The 21,545-nt window shown below is 42.5% G+C and overlaps 1 protein-coding gene across 4 annotated transcripts in view; it reads left to right on the top strand.

Annotated features, from left to right (window-relative positions):
- The window catches only part of LOC111649900 (ADAMTS-like protein 1), a 94,174-nt gene that overhangs the window by 60,740 nt on the left and 11,889 nt on the right, over positions 1-21,545 (top strand). For 3 of the 4 annotated variants that reach the window (XR_015436781.1, XM_023399597.2, XM_087172127.1), the window contains exons 3-14: positions 3,970-4,097; positions 9,688-9,733; positions 10,088-10,324; positions 11,724-11,850; positions 12,359-12,433; positions 13,568-13,725; positions 15,719-15,830; positions 16,037-16,175; positions 16,282-16,332; positions 16,427-16,631; positions 17,581-17,728; positions 17,849-17,933. Coding sequence is in view for 3 of the 4 variants with exons in the window: in XM_023399597.2 (XP_023255365.1) it covers positions 3,970-4,097; positions 9,688-9,733; positions 10,088-10,324; positions 11,724-11,850; positions 12,359-12,433; positions 13,568-13,725; positions 15,719-15,830; positions 16,037-16,175; positions 16,282-16,332; positions 16,427-16,631; positions 17,581-17,728; positions 17,849-17,933 (1,511 nt within the window). In the remaining variant the exon portion in view is untranslated. Of the gene's footprint in view, positions 1-462; positions 673-3,969; positions 4,098-9,687; positions 9,734-10,087; positions 10,325-11,723; positions 11,851-12,358; positions 12,434-13,567; positions 13,726-15,718; positions 15,831-16,036; positions 16,176-16,281; positions 16,333-16,426; positions 16,632-17,580; positions 17,729-17,848; positions 17,934-21,545 lie in introns of those variants that run through there. The other variant, XM_087172128.1, reaches the window with a different exon arrangement.

Raw genomic sequence — 21,545 nt, 5'->3', positions numbered from 1 at the left:
GAGAGAGAGAGAGAGAGAGAGAGAGAGAGAGAGAGAGAGAGAGAGAGAGAGAGAGAGAGAGAGATGGAAAAAAAATAGGAACTAGGAATATGAGAGACAGAAATTTGAGATATTAGGAGAAGAAATGGAAAGAATCAAAGGGGGAGGAAAATTGGTTTACAGTTGTCTGTCTGCCATTATTCCCACTCTATGACTGTCTGAGAGAAACACACACAAACGCACATACACACACACACACACACACAAACGTGTGAAGTTGCGAAGTTGCAGCTGGCCCAACTCCTTGTTTGAACTAGCATGCTTGACTGAGTCCCATTTATTGATTGGCTGGTGTGCCAGACCTGAGGACTCGCGGGGGCTCGGACGCCCCCCCCCACCCCCTCTCGTTCACACATCGCACACACGAAAACACACACGCACTCTCCTAGCCCTTCCTCCCTCCCTCAACTTCCACAAGTTACTCCTGAGGAAGAACGGGAGTAAGTTAGAGAGGAGACGGCCGGCAGGCAGGACACACAGAGTGACCCAGAGAGGAGGGCAACACACACACATACAGACAGACACACACACACACACACAGGCAGAACTGGAGTGGTTGGCTGACACACTTGAAAAGGCATGGAGCAAGATTTTTCATCTTGCAAGCTGCTGCTGACAGCTCTTCTTATCCTGGTACAGTAATGTTTTCTTTTTTTTCTTTTCCTCCTGTAAACATTCATTTCGACGAGTGATACTTTTGTAATTTATCTTTTGCTTCATCATTAATCTCCTTCAAATACTTGTCACACTAAATAATGCATCCAGAAAGCGTGAGTTCTAATAGATTTCTTTACTGTGCATACGTGTGTATATGCACAGTATGTATTTGATGACTGTGTGACTCTCCCAGCAGCAGTGGTAGTTAGTGATGTGACTCCGTGTCCTCGATCCAAGTCCCAAATAATAGTGTCATGCATGTGCAGGTTAGCAGGCTGTTTTGTCGGAGGTGAGGGCTGCCTGTTACATTGCACTGACTGCCTCGCAGCATGACGGTGAGTACAGTGCCGCGCAGCAGTGCGGAGCAGTCGACAAGAGATTCAGCAGATGTGCAAATATCGTGTGTCTTGCCGCCTGAAAAGGCCATCGTGTGTATATTGACACAGTCTGCAAAAGAAGGCACTGGAGTCAGGTTTCTTTTTCCCTGTCGAGGAGTTTTCCATCTTCAAGGAAAATGTCCTTAGACTCAGTTGCTGACAGGTGACTTAAATAGAATCTGTCCATCAGAATAACATATAATGTGGAGATCAGTGGTCTTTTATCGTATGCTCATTTCCTCTCTTACACTTGATGTGAAAACATGGGATGGTTGACAGCCAGGCTGCCTTTGCGGTCGTGTGTTTGCCCTGTTTTTCTCATAGTAACAGAGCTGGAGAACAAATATGTCTGAATAATATAATGCCTGGTTGTGTAAATGTTACTGTTAAGGAATCCGAGGTGGCATTGTGAGTCATGTGTGGAGGGATATGAAAGGGTGCATGCTCCCTCCATGAAGCCGTCCAGTGCAAATAAAACCCTGGGGGGATCAGAGCGGGAGAGGTGGGATGTGTAGTGATGGAGGGTTAGGAACACTCCAAGTGGATATCCGAGCCTTTTTATTATTGGATCCAAATCTCAGCAGGACGGCCTTGTGACCAGCGGAGCCTTGTGTTCCTCTGCCTTCATTGAGAACAATAGCAGCACAGTCAGCCAAACAACCTCCTCATCTCCATCCCTCCGTCCCTTCATCTACTTCCCCTCCTCTTTCTTCACCATCCTTGTTATGCCTCTGGCTCTCTTGGCCTCGCAACACACAGCTCTCAGCTGTAATTGAGTGCAAAATTCACTGATTGCTTTTCAAAGGAGAATTAAGGTGGTGCGCTAACCGGCTGCCCAGAGCGCAGCCTGTGTTTATTTACCGTGGATCCAAACATTGAAATAGTTGGCCCGTGCAGAAAGTCGTTCCGTTGCCGATATGTTTGGCTGTATGCTCCGTTGGCTGTGTGTTTAGGTCTTACCGTTCCCCTCTGCTGTTCCTCAGGCGTCATCAGCACTGACAGCCATTCATATCAGTCCCCATGCGCTTTTAATAATGTGAACCCACCGCCCCTCTCCGCAGCATATAGCATAGGTGTTTTTGCTACCGTGAACCAAAGAAAATAATCGGAGCAGTATTATTACCTTGTATCTGCTTTCCTCTACAAGATCATTCATCTTTGTAGACAAAGCACAATGCAACGTTGTTGAGGAAAAGGGGTCAAAGGGGTCAAAATAACTTGGCATACCTTGAGTTTTCCCTCTGAAATCTCAAGGCTGTGTATCTTAAACACAAAGCTGGACCTTCAGCTCAGTGAGCATAAATCTTTTTACAGCAGGTGTTACACACAAAGTTCTCATAGTCCCGGCCCCTATCCGTTGTGTGCAGAGTAAGTGGGCTTGTTGTGCCTCACATTTCTTTCCTAATCTGCAGGATTTGAGATTTTTAAATCACTGTCAAAAACTCTGCTGGATGTGCAAGCGCTGCCGCCTCACGGTGTATAGATGTCACGGTGGGAGTGCACAAAAAGTGCATTTCTGCAATCTTAAAATATTCTTTCATGGTTCATCAACAGCAGAGAGGCTGCCTCGGTGTTCAGCTTATTGTGGAAAATGATAATTTTCCTATTCATTGCTTTAAACCCTCCAGTGAATGGCAGATTATTTTATTGAATGTGTTTGCACCTCCAGTCCACTGAGTCACATTCCTGCTGCACAGAAGGTGGATGATTGGTCCCAGTGTTGGTTCCAAGTTCCAGGTCTTTTTTCTTTTCTTTTGTTTTTTTTTCTTTCATTTTCCAGGTTTTCATCCATTCAACAGGTAGAGAAGCAGTTTTTCCTTCACCTCTTTCTCTCTGGCAGCTTTTGAGTAGCACCCCCACAACCCCCACCACCACCCCACCCCTCCCCCAAGATAAGCTCTCCTTGTTAGAGAGGGCAAAAGCAATCTATTCTCCTTTTCACTTCGCCAGGTATTTGGGCAGCGTAGCTCTCTAACTTCATTTAGTCAGCTCTGCAAAGCTCTGCCTACGTCTTTAATTGTTGTGTTGTGTCTGTTTTAATTGTAATGTGACTCTTTCTTTTTGTGCCACAGAACAGGAACCCGAGTCAGGCCAGTTTAGATGTAACATAGTGATGCTTTTAATTGTTTCCTGTCTGAATAAATGAATAAAATGGAAAAGGGCATGGAGAAGCGTGAGGCAGCTGAGTAAAACCAAGAGATATAAACATACCTCACACACAGCCATACATGACCCACATCACGTGCCAGTGCCAGCCTTACAAATAAACATCTTCTTCAGAGCAAGGTGAGCCGGTCCAATTGAATCTGCATGTAAGACGTAAAAAGCCTTGAGAGGAGAAGATAGAGGGTTGGAGCAGATCTTCATTCACTCTACATCTGAGATACGCATTGTCCTTGCACTCGAAAAATTCATCTTCTCATAATATTGATTTTGGACGCTGCAGTAATATCCATGCCTCTGCTGCCAAACACAGCAAGATGCAATTAACAGAGAGAGGAACGCAAGCGAGGCCTGAAGCTTAAGAGAGGACTAACACTTGATTACTTCCCCTTACCATCTGTCTTACTCTGTCACATGCACTCCTATGGTTTCGGAATATTCCTTAGCCATATGAGAAATGTAAGAAGTTAAATAAGTCACTTTTAACATGCGAAATTGTTTAGATAGACCAGTCCAGCACAAAGATAGCACTTGTGTATTGCACTGCACTGTGTTAAAATACACAGTGCAGTGCAATACACAAGTGCCACAGTTGCCTCGGGGGTGAAAGAGCTGATAATGAATGAGGTGACAACAGTGAAAAAGGGGAACTGGAGATGCTCACACCGTCCATGACAGATCACATAAACTTTCAGCTTCCTTTCTCCCGTCTCTCTTCTCTTCGGTTGTGTAGAGCTCGCGGACGGCCCGGTCAGAAGAGGACAGAGACACGCTGTGGGATGCCTGGGGCTCGTGGAGTGAGTGTTCCCGTACCTGTGGAGGAGGAGCCTCATACTCCCTCCGACGATGCCTCAGCTCCAAGTAAGGCTTTCCGCTCAGCTGGGTGTCACCTGAAAGCCTGTTACATACATGCAGTAATGTAGTGTAATGAGCAATTCTTCCTCACATTAGTAAGTGTCAGGTACATTAGCAGAACACATGCATGCTCCACACATTACCTACTACAAGATAATATGGCTCAGGAAAAGTAAGTTAATCTTGATAATTAATTGCAATAATTTATGCTAACACACTAAATTAAGATGGGGAACCTGTTAATCGGTATATCTGCTTAACATCAGGATGTTAGCGTTGTCATTGTGAGCCGATCAGCATGCTCAAACTGTCCTCTACAGCTTATATGAATACAAGAAGCAATATTTCTAATATGAGAACCAGAGGCATAAAGAGGAGTCACGTTTTTGAGCAGGGGACTCAGAGTGGTGCCCTGTAATAAATAAGTCTCAATCATTAGGAGATGCTTGCATCACAAGAGGAGAGGATATACAGCAAATTGAATATATATAATTTCAAGTTAGAGTCTCATTGACCTTCAGATAAATGGAAACATCCCGTGGGCAATTTGTAAGTGTGTGTTCAAACACTATCCAAGGTAATCTCCTCTTTTAAGGAGGAAAGTCCCAACTGGGTTTGGACTGGTTTCCATTAAAGTGCCATATCGAGGCTTTAAGATTCAAGAGAGGGAAAAGGGGGGGGGGGTCTTTTTCTGTTGCTCACAGCTGCTCTGCCAAATAAATCCAGACAGCGTCCCTAATAGTGTGAGTAAATCTCATCAATCGCCCTGTTCCCATGGGCTGTAATGAGAGTGCTCAAAGTACATATGACTGGTTTGTGACTGTTAAATAGCCCTGAGGGGGTCATCCGAGATCACTTGCCCATCCACCTACGAAAGCTGTCTAGACGGCCATATGAGCCTAATTCTTGAATTCATCAATGACAGTGGGGATCCGATTTTCACTAACGTCCCGGACATGTTTCTTCACGAATTGGAGCATAACAGTACATGTCACTTTTAATAACTCTTTTCTCTGATAGAGTTCTCTGCAAACAATGAGCCCTCAATGGTTTGATTCCCACTGCTCATCATCTTGGCTTAAACTGGAGCTTGCACTCTGGACCTCTCTGTCCTTTCATCCTTGTGCCAAAGTCACCCAGTTGGTTAGACTTCAAGCTAACCCAGTGGGCTTCAAGATTAAAGCTGCGGGCCAAGGGTTCTGGGCAAAGTGGCCAATTGCAAATGGATTTGAGGAACAAGAGAAAAAAAGACTGAAGGAGGGTATGTTTTCCATAGAAATGTTGTCACATTTATAGACTGGGAAATAGCTGCAGGGTGACTTCACTGCATTCCTGTATTTTTACAGTTCCCAGAAAGTATCGCTCACTCTGTAAAGGTAGCCAGTGAGCTTTGCTGCTAAAGTCACCTCTGTTTCACTGATGGGGGGGCCTCAGGGGGGAGCGCCAGCAGTGACAGGAGCGGCCAGTGAGATCATAAAACAATGCAACTGTCCAAAGACATACTGAGAAAACAGCACAGATCATACTTGAGGTCATAACCGAGGTGTACTGCAAGGTGCTTCCAGCTCTCCATCACCATGAATCAATCTGCACTGGCACTGCAGAACCAGGCCAAGAAGCATGAGGCTGTCAAAACCTCAAACTCAAAGTGACAGACTCCCCCTCCCCGCCCTTTACTGCATTGTAAACACTGAGGTCAATGGCTTTTTGAGGAGTTCATTTCATGATATCAGCAGCTGCCATTTCTCTTTGCTTGCCCAGAAATTTTTGGTCAGGCAAACCTCAGATTGCTACTGGCTGTAAAAGCAATTGACGTTTTAAGAGGTGTTTGGGGTTTGAGCTCCGTGTGGGATGTCGGGGAGTGTATGTATGTGTAGACGTACATGCTCATGTAAGCCCAGGCGGGTAATGTTTACAAACCCGTGTGTCCTTTGGCGGTGGCAGTCATGTATGGGGTTCTTGAGCAAATGGAAGAACCCTCCGTCCCACCTCATCCAACCTCACCCCGCTATTGCGTGGGAATGAGGGAGCAGTAGCCTGGCCCCGGGTGGCAGATCAAACAGCATCATTAAAAAGCACAGCACAAGGCCCCTTGTGTGTGTGTGTGTGTGTGTGTGTGTGTGTGTGTGTGTGACTCTTTGGAAGGAGCGGCTGGAAACGGGCCTGCAACACCCTCCAAACCAATACCATTCCAACTCTCTGACCTTTACACAAACACACACACACACACACGCACACGCACACACACAGGCACGTAGGACTCACTGCTACTGCAAAAACGCTTGACAACCTCCCAAACGGGCACATGCAAAGTACAGACTAAACACAGATCGCCTGGCCCTCATTAGTCGTGTCTCCCCCCCCTCCCCCCACCACCACCCGCCCCCGCACAACACACTTCACTTGATCACAAGCTCCATTATTAGCAACAGCATAGCTGGTTTGAAGCAAGTGTGGACATATGGATTGGGTGTCATGGCAAGAGAAAGCGCTGGTCTATTATTTATGAGGCTCATGGTTGGCAAACGCTTAAGAGATTTGTCTTTTTTGTCATTTCTTTTTATAACAAGAAACCTCTCTCTGCTTTATTTAGAGTTTGTTTAATAAGTTGAGAGTAAATTGTAAAAGAGAGTCATGTAACCCGTTGGTAACCTTCCACCATCAGGGAGTAAAGATGAGCAGGACAGGACAGGGGCAGGGAACCAGTTAAGCATATAAGTGCTACAAAAAGCTTCTCATTCCTGATAAGGATGTTTCTAATATTCATTGCGTCACTGATTTGCTGAAATTACAGGCAGTGACATTAAAATATCTGTGGCATTTTGGAATTTCACCGAAGGCATCCCACAGCTGTGTTTAGTGTCTATGTTTAAAGGTTATAGTAGTTAAAAGTGAATTTTCTCCAAGGCAATGAATTGTCTAAGTACCCTGGGCCTGGCACCGTGTTCATGTCTCTGTCGTGACAGTGTAGGGCGACACCCTCTGTGTGGCCTGTGCAGTGCTAAAAAGGAAGTCGAAAACATTCAATCATAATCCAGATTTTCAGTTGATGATAGGAATAGATAAACATTTGAGTTACATTTCTGAAAACCGAAAACTTCATGGAGGCGCTAAAAGAAAAAAATCAGCACACATCACCAAAGTATGTCGGCTTCGTCTTCAGGGGAAAATCATTGTCTCCAAATTATTCATGGCAATCTAACCGACAGGTGTTGAGATATTTCATTGTGGATCAAAGTGGGTATGAACCAAATGACTGACATTGCCACCCCCAAAGCCATGCCACTTGCATAGCTAAAAGTGTGCTTGTGTATAGAGACAGCCATTCGGCCATTAAAATCAAGAGTGTATCTTCCTGGGAGCATAAATGTGCTCAGCAACTTTCTTTGCACTCTCTAATCTAATATGTGAAGTTGACGTTTTGACTAGGGAGCATGAATGTGTGCAGTGAATTTCATACCAGTGTTCCCATTTAATTTCTATATTTCTTATGTGCAAGGGAAAATGTGTTGCCTAAAAGAAAAGTTGTCCAGGACATCACAAAAACATCAAGTTTCATCATCAGGGGAACGTGAATATCAAATGAAAATTGACTATGGCCATTACTTTTAAAAGACATATCTCCGTGTACATGACAAAGTGTTGGTCAATGACAGATTTTCAGCCTGATAGTGGCACAAAAAGGACAGATAAATATAAGGTCAGGAGATCACTAAAAACATTATGAACCACCCCCCTGGGGACCATGAAAATTTCAAATTTCATAACATTGTGGGCCAATAGTTACAGAGACATCTTGCTGTGGACTAAGGAAGGACAAAGGAAAGAAGGAGCGCCTTTGTCTGATGTTGCGTCATCTTATTCAACTTTGTCCTGAATGCCCCTAAACTGATCAATACCAGAGCTCATAGCATCAGCATATTTTAGGCATTACAAAATCAGCCACATTTTCATTTGCCTACTTGCCTCAAGTGTATCAATATTATGGCAAAGGTTATGGAGCCGTGCTTGCAATTACTTTCAATCTAGCGAGACGAGTTGATGACATATATATGGACTTTATGAGCCAGACAAATTTTATTGCATATCCAATATTATACGAAGTTATTACTATGAATTTTTCATGGTTACAGTAGATTTTAGCTCTTTTCTTGTCTGAAGATGAGGTTATTGGCGTGCTATATGGTAATTTTACTCTATGTGGTGTCTTGTGTGTTGTTAGCTGAGCAGCAAACTCTGTGTAGTTGTGTCTTTTGTGTATATTTGGCTCAAAAGAAAAGGGTCATAGTCTGTGAGTTATGTGTTATGTGCTCCAGGAATTCTGATATTTCAACCAAGTTGTTTTTCCCTAACCTATGATGACGCCATGATGAATCCCAAGTCCAGGCTGTGCTTCTGCTTAGCCTCCACTTTGTAGCTTCCAAAGTCAAGAGGAAATGAAAAGGGAAATTCATTTTATTCCCTTTGCCTCCTTTTTTTTTTTTTTTTTTTTTTTTTAACGTCTAGATTATATATTGCTCCTCCCAGCATGATTTTCCACACGGATCCAGACCTTTGCTACCTGTCTTTCAACTCTTGGTCTTTGAAAGTCTCTTGTTTGGGTTCAAGCCCCATGACCTGCTGTTTAGCTTGGCAGAGAGGACTGTCTGAATTTGTCACAGGGTCTAATGTTCTTGCCATGCCACACGTTCCACATTCACTCCCTCTGCTCTCTGGAATAATATTGTAAAAATCCTTAAGCCCCCGTTCATCCGTGAGTCCAAACTCTGCAACGTTGCCTCCAATCATGATTCCAGATTAGCTAAGGGCCTGTGACACTGGAATTCCTCTTAAGTTTCCAAACTCAAAAGAATATCCTCTGATTAGTTTCCACTGGGGTCTTGGATAATTGGCCTATCATAGTCACCATCAATGGTTTATCATCACTCGCCATCAAAGCACAAAGGAATCCTAATTTTCAGTAAGTGGTTAGCTCCATAATTTGGACAAAGACACTGCCGACTGTCATACACAGAGTCGTGATCCAAACTGCTCCAATCTGTTAAGCAGACACAGACTGGAGGGCTCTGCTGTGTCTGCTTTACTACTGTATGTGTGGTACTGCTGGTTTATAAAGCAAGGATTTGTTTAAAGACTGGTCACTAAGACAAATGAGGGAGTATCTGAGTGTTTTCAGTACCTATCCACTCTTGTGTTCTGTTTTTCTTTTTCCTTTTCTCTAGTTTATCTTGAATTTTTAAAGCTTTAATTGACTTGGTTTTTCCTGATTTTGTTTTTTGGGGTTCTCATTCTTGTTACTAGCAGGCTATGCTAGATTGAAACCAAATGATCAAATGCTAAACTAAGATGGTGACCATGGTAAACATCATAATTGCTAAACATCACCATTTTAGCATGTTGTAGCATGTAAATCTAAACATCACAGATCCGTGTTTGTGGGCTGCCAAACCGTCGCTGCGGGATTGCAGCAATTCAAAAAGATAATGAGAGTCAGTGGTTGAAATAGCAGCCATTAAGTCGCTGGGGTGCATTGTGGTTTGTTTCATCATCCACCCCCAAAGCCAGTACACCCACATTTTCATTTTTTCTTCTGCAGGACCTGCGAAGGGCAGAATATCAAATATCGCACATGCAGTAATGTGGTAAGTTTAGCAAACTCATCTTTATGTAATGGATGTCCATAGAGCTTTCAAGTGGTTTTCTCTTGAGATAAACTGATACGGCGAATTGTGATTGAGAAGTCAGTGAGGTGGAACTGTGAAAATATTACTAGGATTTATGGTTAAGGGGTGCAATTTTATGATCTAGGATCCAATGTTGTTTGAGAGAAAAGTGAGAAGTTGTGGTGGGAAACATCAAACTCCTTTTGTTTTCATTTAACCTGGGATTTACATGTAGCAATCACCAACCACTTCTCCCCACATGTAGTGCTCATTATCGATTGAGTGCGCAGATCAGAAAAGTATCTAAAATATTCTTGTCGGTGTTACCTTCAGGACTGCCCTCCAGAAGCTGGTGATTTCCGCGCCCAGCAGTGTTCAGCCCATGCAGACGTACGATACCAGGGTCAGTACCACGAGTGGCTGCCTGTGTACAATGACCCGGACAACCCCTGCGCTCTCAAGTGCAAAGCCAAGGGTTCGGGCCTCTTGGTGGAGCTGGCGCCCAAGGTGCTGGATGGGACTCGCTGTTACACTGAGTCCCTGGACATGTGCATCAGTGGAGTCTGCCAGGTATTAGACTGACTCAAAGACCGCAATTGTTTTCCACCACTGAGGAGTACACATTTATTTCATTTACATACAGGAACTAACACCAACCGCAATGCAAATCAACATGTTGACATTCCAACCCATTACTACTCAACAGCCATTACTACATCATTACATGAGTAGTCGGGTCAGAGCACAGTCATCTTACAACTTAGCCTTCGTTTTGATGTCAATGACACACCTGTAAAGTTAACTCCGTTTTACCCATTACTCAAAACCACCTCTGTGGTATTTCCCGCCACAGCAGGTGTTTCCAAAACCACATTTTGCCATGATGACACACACACACACACACACACACACACACACACACACAAACTGTGATGAGAGTCCCTGTGTGGGTGGTGTAGTGCAGCCATCAGCCAAAGTTCTGACGATTCCAATAGTTTATTTATAATGAATAATTAGCAATTAACAAGCCAAACTAATAATAGACCTCTACTATAAATACAACACAACTTGACAATAGTGATCTTGTACGCAGTCACAAAAATTTGTTCAGCGACTGACATATAAAACTGCGAAATTACTCACAACTGCCTCGGTGGTAGTTCCCGCTACAGTAGGTGTCTCCAGGACCACATTTTGCCATCATTACACACACACACACACATGCGTGACTGGTAATAAATCTGAGAAAACTCATACACAGTAGGTTGACTTATGCTAACACCATGCCATCTGCTTTACAAATGAATACCCAATGAGAATAATAGTAGAGACTGGGCTTTTGACTGACAGTCCAGGAAATAGTTTCGAATGCATTTTTTCCCGGTTGAATGGAAGTACGTCCCAAGGCATTGTGTGTGCAGAGACACACAGGGATTTTAATGTACTCTCTTACCATACTAAGAATCACACTGTGGTTTTTGGTTTTTCTTACCGACACAGATTGCGAAAAATTCCATCAATCAACTACGGATGGTTGCAGATAATATTCAATAGAAAACAGTGGGGAAAGTTTTTTTTTGTAAAAACCATGATCAGCTCAAAGGGGATGTTTCATGCTATCTTAATAATACAAACAACAGATGTGGTATGAATATGGAAGAAACCAGAGGGTTGTTTGGATCATTTGATTATAACATTTACATGATATGATGAGGAAAGACATTCTTTTTGAATTTAAATTAAAGGTCTAACAGAACCAACATGTGTACTTTCACTGGGACTTTTCATTTTTCCCCGTGTTTCCTCTGTTCTTTTCATATTTTTGCATAAGACCCTGTCAGAGATTCATTTACAATCTTCTCTGAAAGCTAAAGCTTTCAAAGAAAAGTTGTTCCTTCAGACATCTGGTTGCTTGGTGAGTCTATTTTTTTGTATTGTTCTTTTGTTCAGTTTTCCCTTTGTGTTACAGATTGTAGGTTGTGATCATGAGTTAGGGAGCACGGCAAAGGAGGACAACTGCGGTGTCTGCAATGGAGATGGCTCATCCTGCCGACTTGTGCGAGGACACTACAAATCCCAGCATACATCAGGAAAAAGTAAAGAGTCTTCATTCAAGCAGTTGTATTTGTTCTAATTTAAACACATTTTTTTTTTTTTTTTTTACTCGAGAGGCGCTACAAAGTCTACAAAGATTCAAGGCAAGTGTAGGATTCAGTGATTTTGGAGCTTGATCCATACTAGACTGACTAAAAGTCAGGATACCTTGGCTTCCTCTTTCTAAAATCTGTTCAGTTGGAGCCAAGTGCAATAGTAAATCGCTAGAGTGACACTTTAAAGCTGCATTTTTAACTTGTTTTGGTTATGTAACTCTACTGTTGAAGTAAATTACAGTATACATTATATATATATACTGTATATATACATATATACATTATGTTTGTTAATATAATGTATATGTACTTTGTATCTGCTGCTCTGCTTTGTTCTAGTCAAATCAGTCTGAGTCTGTTGCTTGCTTGTATAAGTTCTGATTAGATTCATCTTCATGGTCTCTCTCTCTCTCTCTCTCTCTCTCTCTCTCCCTGTCTGTTTGTCACACTCCAGCTGAGGACACAGTTGTTGTCATCCCCTACAAGAGTCGTCATGTGCGTCTGGTTCTGAAAGGCCCGGATCACTTGTGTAAGTCCTGGTAGGTCCAGGGTGCCCTCCCATCCAACACAGTTAAACATGATATTTATATTTGGCAGTGTTTTTAAAAAAAATGTATTATTATTATTATTGCCAAACACGGCAATTTAAACCCAAGTATTCTGCGTGTGTTTTACTGCAGGTCATGTTATGTTCTAATGATGTGTGATGCAAAAAGAATCTTACTTTTTCATTATACACGTTATGCTTGCCTGACCCCTAATAAACCTTTTTAATAAATATATCACCCAAATAACAATTCATGATTAACCTTTTACTCCTGATAATGGCCAAATATATTACATTTTCTCATAAAGGCTTTTTTATTTTTTTTAAAAAGTGGCTCAGGGCAGAATAACCAGAAGAGGTATTTATTTCTCCCCTTTGCTCTGGCTCTGAGAAGACACACGGCTTCCAGCAAATATCACTGATGTCAAAGTACTGGCACCAAACTCCCCGCTGAATCAAATCGATAACAAATGTTCCATCTCTGTACCTATCCTTTGCTCCGCGGTTATTTTACAGATCGCTTCCTGAGCCCAGCCAAAAAAGCGCTTCTTTTTTTGAATGGACAGATTCTTTCATTAAATATTTCCCTCCACTCTTTCTGGCCGAGGGCCCTTAAATTGTAACCATCTGTGGGCAGATGATGACGGCTGCTGGTTACCACTTATTCCTGTGTTTCCCCCGTTGTTTTTGTTTAAATATCTTTGCTGGAATCACACACGACCTTGTTAGGCCCAAAGTTGAAGTGAGATCAAGCGGTGGAAAAGCTCTCTGCTGTGCTGGCCTGCCTGGAGGCCTACACGAGTCTCCTGGCAGTGCCAAAAGTGGGTCTCTTTGTCTCCGAACACCACAGCCAGTCTGCAACTGGATCTGACTGAGGACCTGAGATAACTGGAAGTCATCCTTTGGGAATCTCGACGTTTGGAACACTTCTTCTCCCTCATTTGGTTAAAGTGCACAATAATGATGAAAATGTATGCAAGAAATGATTATGATAAATCAAAGAGAAACTAAAGTCTCATTGTTAATGGTGGGTTTTGATACCTGCTGTCCCTGCTTCCTCATTCTGACCATGATGTGTCCACTATGCTCCAGCTGTCTACTCTGTTTCCTCTTTAGATGTGGAGAGTAAGACTCTGCAGGGGTTGAAAGATGAACTGGTTTTAGATACATCAGGCCAGTACCACCTTGAGAACACCACCTTGGACTACCAGAAACTTTCTGACAAGGAGATCCTGAGAATCACTGGCCCACTAGGAGCTGACTTCACTGTCAAAGTAAGAGTTTAAATATATCAATTCAAGTGACTTCAAGTGGCGCTAATCAGTATTTTTATATTAACAAACTAATTTACTATTTGTAATTTTAAACAAGTTTTTTTTCTTGAGTGATGAACCCACACAGAATGATCACCTCACTGTTCAGCTTCGAGCTAAACGAGTGGGAATCTTGCACCAAATCATTGCTGATGTTGATCGTAACTGCTGGATGTGTGAATAAGCAACTATTTGGTGACAAGTTTATCATATTAGCGGTCAGTGTCTGCCTCCAAGTGGCCAATAAAAATCAGTTTTTGCAGGTATGATATCTTTTTTTTTTTTGTTTTGTTTGTTTTTGGGGGAAAGTGGTTACTTCAGCTACTTTTTTTAAATTTTTTATCATTTAACTGAAACCAGCAGCCTCCAGACTGCTTTCTGTAAAGGCTTTGCCTGCAAATGATCCCAATCAGCTTCACTCCTCTGAACATCTGACATCACAGGGACATTTTTGTTTTCTGTTCCGCAGCTTAACTCAAAACTGTATTTTTTGCAATGCAAAGCTCCGAAAATCGTGCGCTCCAGCCAAACTGCTCTCTGATAAGTTCTTGTTTCCATGAACTCCCGGTGAACTCAAGCGAGTCACGCAGAGTTCAAAGCAGATTTGATTTCGGATGTTTAGATTGAAAGATATCAGAGTATGTGTGAGCCAATTAAATATTAAATGCAAATGACTACTTTTTTTTTTTTTTTCTCTAGTTGCTTCACTCTGACAGTCGGTATATTTTTGAAGCAGTGTGTCATGCATTGATAACAGTAGTAGCATAAATTCAATTCATAAATTCAGTAGTGGAACATAGGATTTTTTATTATTTTTATTTTTTACAATGCTGTGACACAATGCCTACAACATCTTTTTCGGGTTTGTATTCTCTCACACGCACACACACACGCACGCACACACACACACACACACACACATTCTCAGACTAGTGCTAGAGGGTGGACATTAAAAATTATACAGGCCTCGGACTGGGGGAACGCCTGTAAAAACTTCCACCCTCATAAACATGAGTCGGGATCGGACAATAAATAGGAAGTGAGGAGACAGAAATCTGAGAAGCTATAAATGCATAATTTTCTAATCTGTTACGAGGCGGACGGCCAGCTCATATCGCAGCACTGGAAAAAAAGTTTGGGCAAATGGAAAATTATATTAAAAAGTTCCCAGAAAGTTTTTCCACTCAAAACACATGAATGTGAATGAGTAGGAGTGGAGTTTGATTTATGTTTCTCATAGGTATAATCTGTTTTTGGGCATTTCCTCAAGAGGATGTTTGCTTAAATATTTATGAAACTTTACAAAATCTCTGTTGAAAATGGACCAACAATGTCTATAAAAGCAATCTGTATTCATTATTTAAGTAAAGCACTAAGAAACTGTCTACTGTCATACAGGAGATTATGATTATGATTATTATCACTCTCTCAGATATATCCTGCTGGTTGCTGTGTTTGTCCTTTGAATGTGCAGAAACTGACATTTCAGGTTTCTCAGGATCGAATTCCTCTGACGTGTGTGTGTGTGTGTGTGTGTGTGTGTGTGTGTGTGTGTGTGTGTGTGGAAAAAGAGCGTCTTTAAATAGTTTCCAGTGTTTTTCAGTCGTTTGTTGCCGAACAAAACGATCATACTTTCATCTCTATATCTCATATGGGAGTCGTGGGTGTCAAAGGGGGTGACTGAGTAATAACCAGCAGTGGCTGTGTGTTCTTCAAAAGAGGAGAGAAACCAGTCTTTTCTTTGTTGTGGTGTTTCAACAAACTGCTAGAAAACAATGTAAAAACACCTGTCCAAATGATGAATTTACTATAGCGATTAATCAAAATGGTCACCAACTATTTTTCTGATCAACTTATCAATCGATCGACTAATCATTACAGCTCTAATTATAATATTGATATAAATTAGCTGATGATATATTTGGTGGTCATGCCCTGATCTCTGTTTCTGTAGGTGCAGTTTGCCAGTGGAGCAGACAGTGTGATCCAGTACATCTACTACCAGCCCATCATCCACCGCTGGAGAGAGACCGACTTCTTCCCTTGCTCCGTCACATGTGGTGGAGGTAGGAGAGCAGTTGTTCTGCTGGCATTATAACAACCGACTTCTACTGCTTCACAGTAGCCAACAATATTTCCAGCCAAACGATTGACAGCTGTTATGCCGACAGATATTCCTCTTTTGCAGATAAAAGTTCAGTTTTGAACCGATGTTACCCCTGAATTTTTGTGTTGTTTCTTTCGGGATCTCTGACATTTTCCTCGTCTGTAGGTTACCAGCTAACCTCAGCAGAATGCTTTGACCTACGGAGCGGCCGGGTGGTTGTGGATCAGTATTGCCATTATTACCCAGAGAACGTCAAACCTAAACCCAAGCTGCAGGAGTGCAACATGGAGCCCTGCCTGGCCAGGTTAGAGACCAGACCTCAGATTTTGAGTGCAGACATCTATGTTTATGATGAGTCAGCAGCAGATTGTATGATCCTAAAGCCCGATTTCCTTGATTGATTCTTACAGTGATGGCTACAAGCAAATTATGCCATATGACCTCTACCACCCCCTGCCCCGGTATGTGCCCAGCTAGCGTGAGATGAAATAGTGACTCTGACATCTACCTCTATGCATCATTCTCTTCATGACATGTGACCTTTTACAATGCCAGATGGGAGAGCAGCCCCTGGACCGCCTGCTCCACCTCCTGCGGCGGAGGCATCCAGAGTCGCTCAGTGTCCTGCGTGGAGGAAGACATGCAGGGAACCATCACTCCCGCTGAGGAGTGGAAGTGTCTCTACTCCCCTAAGACGGCGATCCTGCAGCCCTGCAACACCTTCGACTGCCCCACCTGGCTGGCGCAGGAGTGGTCGCCCGTAGGTGGTCTTTGTGACTCTGTTTTAGAACAGTTGAGTCTAGTGCTGCAAAGCATCATCAGATTAGAAATGTTGAGAAAGTTCAGCTAAAAATACAGAGTGACCAAAAGTAAAGAGATGTTTCTTTGTGTTCTGTGGCTGTTACCACCTGGGAAGTCAAATGTTAGCAAACGGCTCATTTGTCTTGGTAGTCTGCAGCTCGCTACAGTGGGTCTTAATTAACCCTTGAGGTTAGAATGAATAAATAAAAAAAAAAAGATGATTCATTTTCTCATAGGGGAAACAAAAATATAGTCAGATTCTGTCACCTCTTCAGACGTCAAGCAGCGTCCTCAACATGAGAGCAACTCTTGCAACAGCTCAACTTAAAACACAACCTTGCAGTGCGTTTAAGAGAAACACTGCTAACCCCACTCTTGAGTGTCCTCCACCACCCTCGCCTTTGAACGCACCATCCAAAACATACAAAGCTTTAATAAGAACCTTAAAGTCAGCAGCACACATGGAGTTCTTTAACTTACCGTGTGCTACTCACATCCAGGCTGCTGCAGGATGGTGCATGTGGATCAATCTCCGGTTAACGTTCTTATTTGACAGACTTGTAGTCACTCAATGCCCCACATGACTTCCTCGTGGGGATTTTTCAACCCCACCGCTCATACAGGCGCAAGCAGAGGCCCAGGGAGTCAGATTTGTAGCCTCCTAAAAACCTGGGATGCTGTTTACCTAGCACATTCTTCCTTTGCCTTTAAATGCTTGTTTTGGCAGAGGACAGACAAAGTTCACCCCTGAGCAGTGAGCTTTGGAAGGTCTCCTTCTTTAACCCCCCCTTAAGTCAAAAGCTAAGGCTTTCTGTTAAACATAAGCAGAGAGATCTGGTCTTAGGAACAGGGCTCAATTATTATCAGTTGATCGGTTCTTGATAGATTATATCTGCTGTCATCACCAGTGCACGGTGACCTGTGGTCAGGGTCTGCGCTACAGGGTGGTGTTATGCATCGATCACAGGGGACTCCACGCTGGAGGCTGCAACCCGACCACCAAACCCCACATCAAGGAGGAGTGCCTGGTGACTGTGCCCTGCTACAAGTCCATAGGTTTTTTTTTTTTTGTATTTTTCACCTTTTAACCTCCAAACTTGTACTTTATATGTAAAAATAAAATAGTATTTCTCTTGTGATATGAAACCTTTGTCTTCTCTGGGTCATTTGCTGTAGATACGCTCCCAGTTGAGGCAAAACCTGTGTGGCATAAGCAGGCCATAGAGCTGGAGGAGGAGATCACAGTGACCGAGGAGCCAACGTAAGTACCCAGCATATACACACAAAAGGGATGCTGATAAGATCACACTGGTTTCATCTCTTTTTGTTGCTTGATTGTGTTGAATATTGGTAAGAATTATAACCACACATCTGTCTTTTAAATATCTTATTCTTCAACTGTACTGGCAGTCTACATTTAAAACATACTCTACAGCCTGGCCTGTTTACAAATCTCCACAGTTTTTCTTAATCCTAACCAACTTGTCACTGACATTACATAGCCTGTATGGAACCTCAGTAAACAGCGTCAGAGGTGAATATTGCACTGCTAAAGCTGTACAAGGCTCACAACCCAGAAAAATCAGGAACATTTTTACAGCGTTCATTTCCCCTTTTAAAGGATTACTGTCACTCTGCAGGGGTAAAGAAGCAAAAGTCAGGTCCCAGATCCACAGTTTTAACAACAGTTTTCTCAGTCCAGGTCTTAAGATTTACCTGGAGGTGAAATTGAAGTAGACAGGGCCCGGTGCTGCCAAGAAAACCGCCACTGTATCGTGGTTGTGTTCATGTCAACTGCCATTTTCGTCAACTTGGTGTCAGAATATACAGCTGTAGACCTGATTTTTTTAAAAATTTTTTATGACACCTTTCAAAATATGCACCAGTTTGAGTGATGTTCACACCTGCGGGGACCAAGCGTTTGTCAGATATGAACAGTTTTGCCAAGACGAGTAAAGACGAATTCACCCCTGCTTAAGATAGGTGTTAAAAGCTCTGATACTTCAATGAACGTGTGCATTTGTCAGGTAGTTTGCTGCATTAGGTTATTTAAGGTAAAAGGGGAACTGAATGTGAAAGAGAAAAAAAACATATTTTTGGAAACCAGTCACTAGCTACCAGCATTACCTCAGCAAGCGCTCAGATGTTCCAGATGTTCTTGTCCCACGTATCAACTGACTAATAAAGGCTGTCCTCTGAAGATGGACAACGTTTGGACTCTACCCAGTGTCTTGCATGACTTGTATTAGCGACCATGTTAGCCAGTTCAAAACATCTGTTGCTTTGACTTATCTTTGGAGCACGAGATTGGGGGAGAGAGAGAAACGCCAAAACATATGATTTTGCTCGAATGCAAAAAAAAAAAAAAAAAAAAAAAGCATGTCTTTCCTCCAAAAGCACATAAATATCTGTGTATAATATGCAGTCATTCACAAGCCAACAACAATATCTGCCTACCATATGGGGCCAGGTTACGGATGTGAGAGGAAGGAGAAGGAAATTCCTGTGTTAGACTTATTGCACCTCCATTGCCAGGCCTTATGCCTGCCCCGAACCACCACTGCGCAACTGCTTGAAAAATTAAACCCATATATGTCCCACATCTTGGCCAAAAGTTTTTTGTTTTTTTTTCATCTCACCACTACCATGAGTAAATAAAATATTTCCATTGATGGAAATTTAATTGATATGATTAGAATGGGGCTTTGGCGGATATTACAAAAGTGTGCTGTTTCCCTCCACGAACGAAATCAAGATTGTTTTTGAACTGACAGATGTACTTTAACTACGCATGAAGATAAACATTTCTGTGGGTTCGCTTGTTGACTTTGTTGTTCCTGTTCCAAGGTCGAACTGCCGGTGATTCATTTGTTTGTCCAAAACACAATGAGTCCTTGAGTGCTCATAAAGAGCCAGGTTTGCTGTAATTATGAGCTCTTTATTGAGGCATCTTATAAAGCAGCAGGGCGCGCTTGTGTTGTGGTCGGACTGCTAAACCAAGGAAGAATGCTGCACGCTGGTGCACGCTGCCATGTTAGTGGTACCTTTTATGAAACACATATACATTGAAAGCTGTGCTGTAGAAAACTAATCTGGTACTTTTATAGACCCAGGAAGTGCAGTCACTCACTGGAACATCTGGGCTCTGGTAAAGATGGCTGTCACCGTCAGCTACACAGACCGGAATTAACTAACAGTACTTTCCTACTTATTATTGTATTAGAATTTTGGACGAGAGGAATACAACCGAGCAAACAGAAAATATCTATTTGTATATCCAACACCCTTAAAAAACACTAAAGGGACTAAGTGAAGAGCTACAGTGGTACGTTATTGTGAATGATGTAGAGATGGAGGTTATGAATTTAGCTGATTCCCATCGGCTTGTTCAGTCCAGCTCAAAGAGATGAATAGTCACTGACTAAGTAGTTCATTCATTTTGTTCTAAGCTAAGCACTTGCATTATCATTCAAATGTCCATCAGTAAGCGACTCCTCCATTAAAAACGGCAGGATCTTCACAGCACTGCTTCTAACTGTCTTCGGTTAGTTCAGTCTGTAGCTGCTTTGGAGTGATTTGTTTAGTTTTATTCAAAACTAGACTTATACAGCCACTATTTACAAGAGTAAAGGCTCGGCGATCATTTATCTGCAACTGAGTTATTATCATTACTTCCGTGGATTTCATGGTTTTTCAGACAACATGGGGGAAACTCCAAGGCCAGTTCAGCATCTACCAATTTGGTCAGTGACTATTTTTAATTCAGCTTGTGGCTTTGGGGCTTAAAGATTCCTTTGTGCATGTTCTGATGTTTTGAAACTGCTATAAATATATTAGCTGAAAGAAACCAGAAGTGGTGAGCTCAGCCCGAAGCAGGACAGCTGTTGTATGGTGTAAACATCAGAGCTGCCATCTAACACCCTGTAGTCATGATCAGATACATACCTGGGTATAATGAGAACAAGGGAATGAAGATCATAAAACACAGACCCTTGTGCAAAGGGTCAATGTCTGACTCCCACCCCAACGAGCACTGCCATCTCCAACTCACAATGCCTGCTGTCAGCTGTGAATGTGTCACAGTATGCACATAGTGGGACATCCTGTTTCGTCTTCATATTTCCATATTTTCATATGAGAATTCCTCTGCTGCTGCATCAGCCCATGAGCGGTTAATGAACACAAGACTGACATCAAACAGCTTCTATGATCTCCTCAAACACCAGCTCTAAACATCAATGGAAACAGCGTGATGTAGATTTCCCCCTCCTTGATCCTTTATATAACTGAGCTTTTAATTTTGGCAAGTGGTTTTTATGTGCATTCCCCAGACAGTTTGATTCCCATTGAGAGTGTCAATTAAATGTGAAGATCAACTGGGATTCAAACATCTTTCTGTCTCACGTTTTCACGTTTTATTGCTCTCCTGCAAGCTGTTGGAAGGGGTGACACTTCCCTGACAGGCCTTGAGGCATTCATGAACACCAGTGATCTACAAGTATTTCCTTCACTGATCCGTTCTTCAAGATGAGGAAGGATGCGCGCGAAAGCTGTTTATCTAAGAATGGCCGACCTTAAGTCTTCACAGCTGTTCAATTAACCGCAGCAGATAAATACTGAGTCCTTAGTGAGTTTATGAACTTAGCTGCAAACGCATAAAATCTACACACGGGGGGAATGCTAAAAACCTGTTATCTTCAAAACTGCATTGAAACGCCGCTGCTGCTGTGGAGCCAGTCTTTATCAAATCAAACTGTAACTACATTCCTCAGCTTGTTTATATAGGTTTCTGAGGAATACTTCCTGAGTGAACTGCATGCAGTTTATTTTAATATCTCTGTGATGAATCTGTTTGCTTTCTCAAACAACCCCC

Source organism: Seriola lalandi, unplaced genomic scaffold (assembly GCF_002814215.2).
Source record: "Seriola lalandi dorsalis isolate HSWRI2012SDOR001 ecotype SW California unplaced genomic scaffold, Sedor1 jcf7180002052086, whole genome shotgun sequence".
NCBI classification, from domain to species: Eukaryota; Metazoa; Chordata; class Actinopteri; order Carangiformes; family Carangidae; genus Seriola; species Seriola lalandi.
Note: the sequence above shows the minus strand (reverse complement) of the source record. Positions and strands in the feature narration are given on the sequence as shown.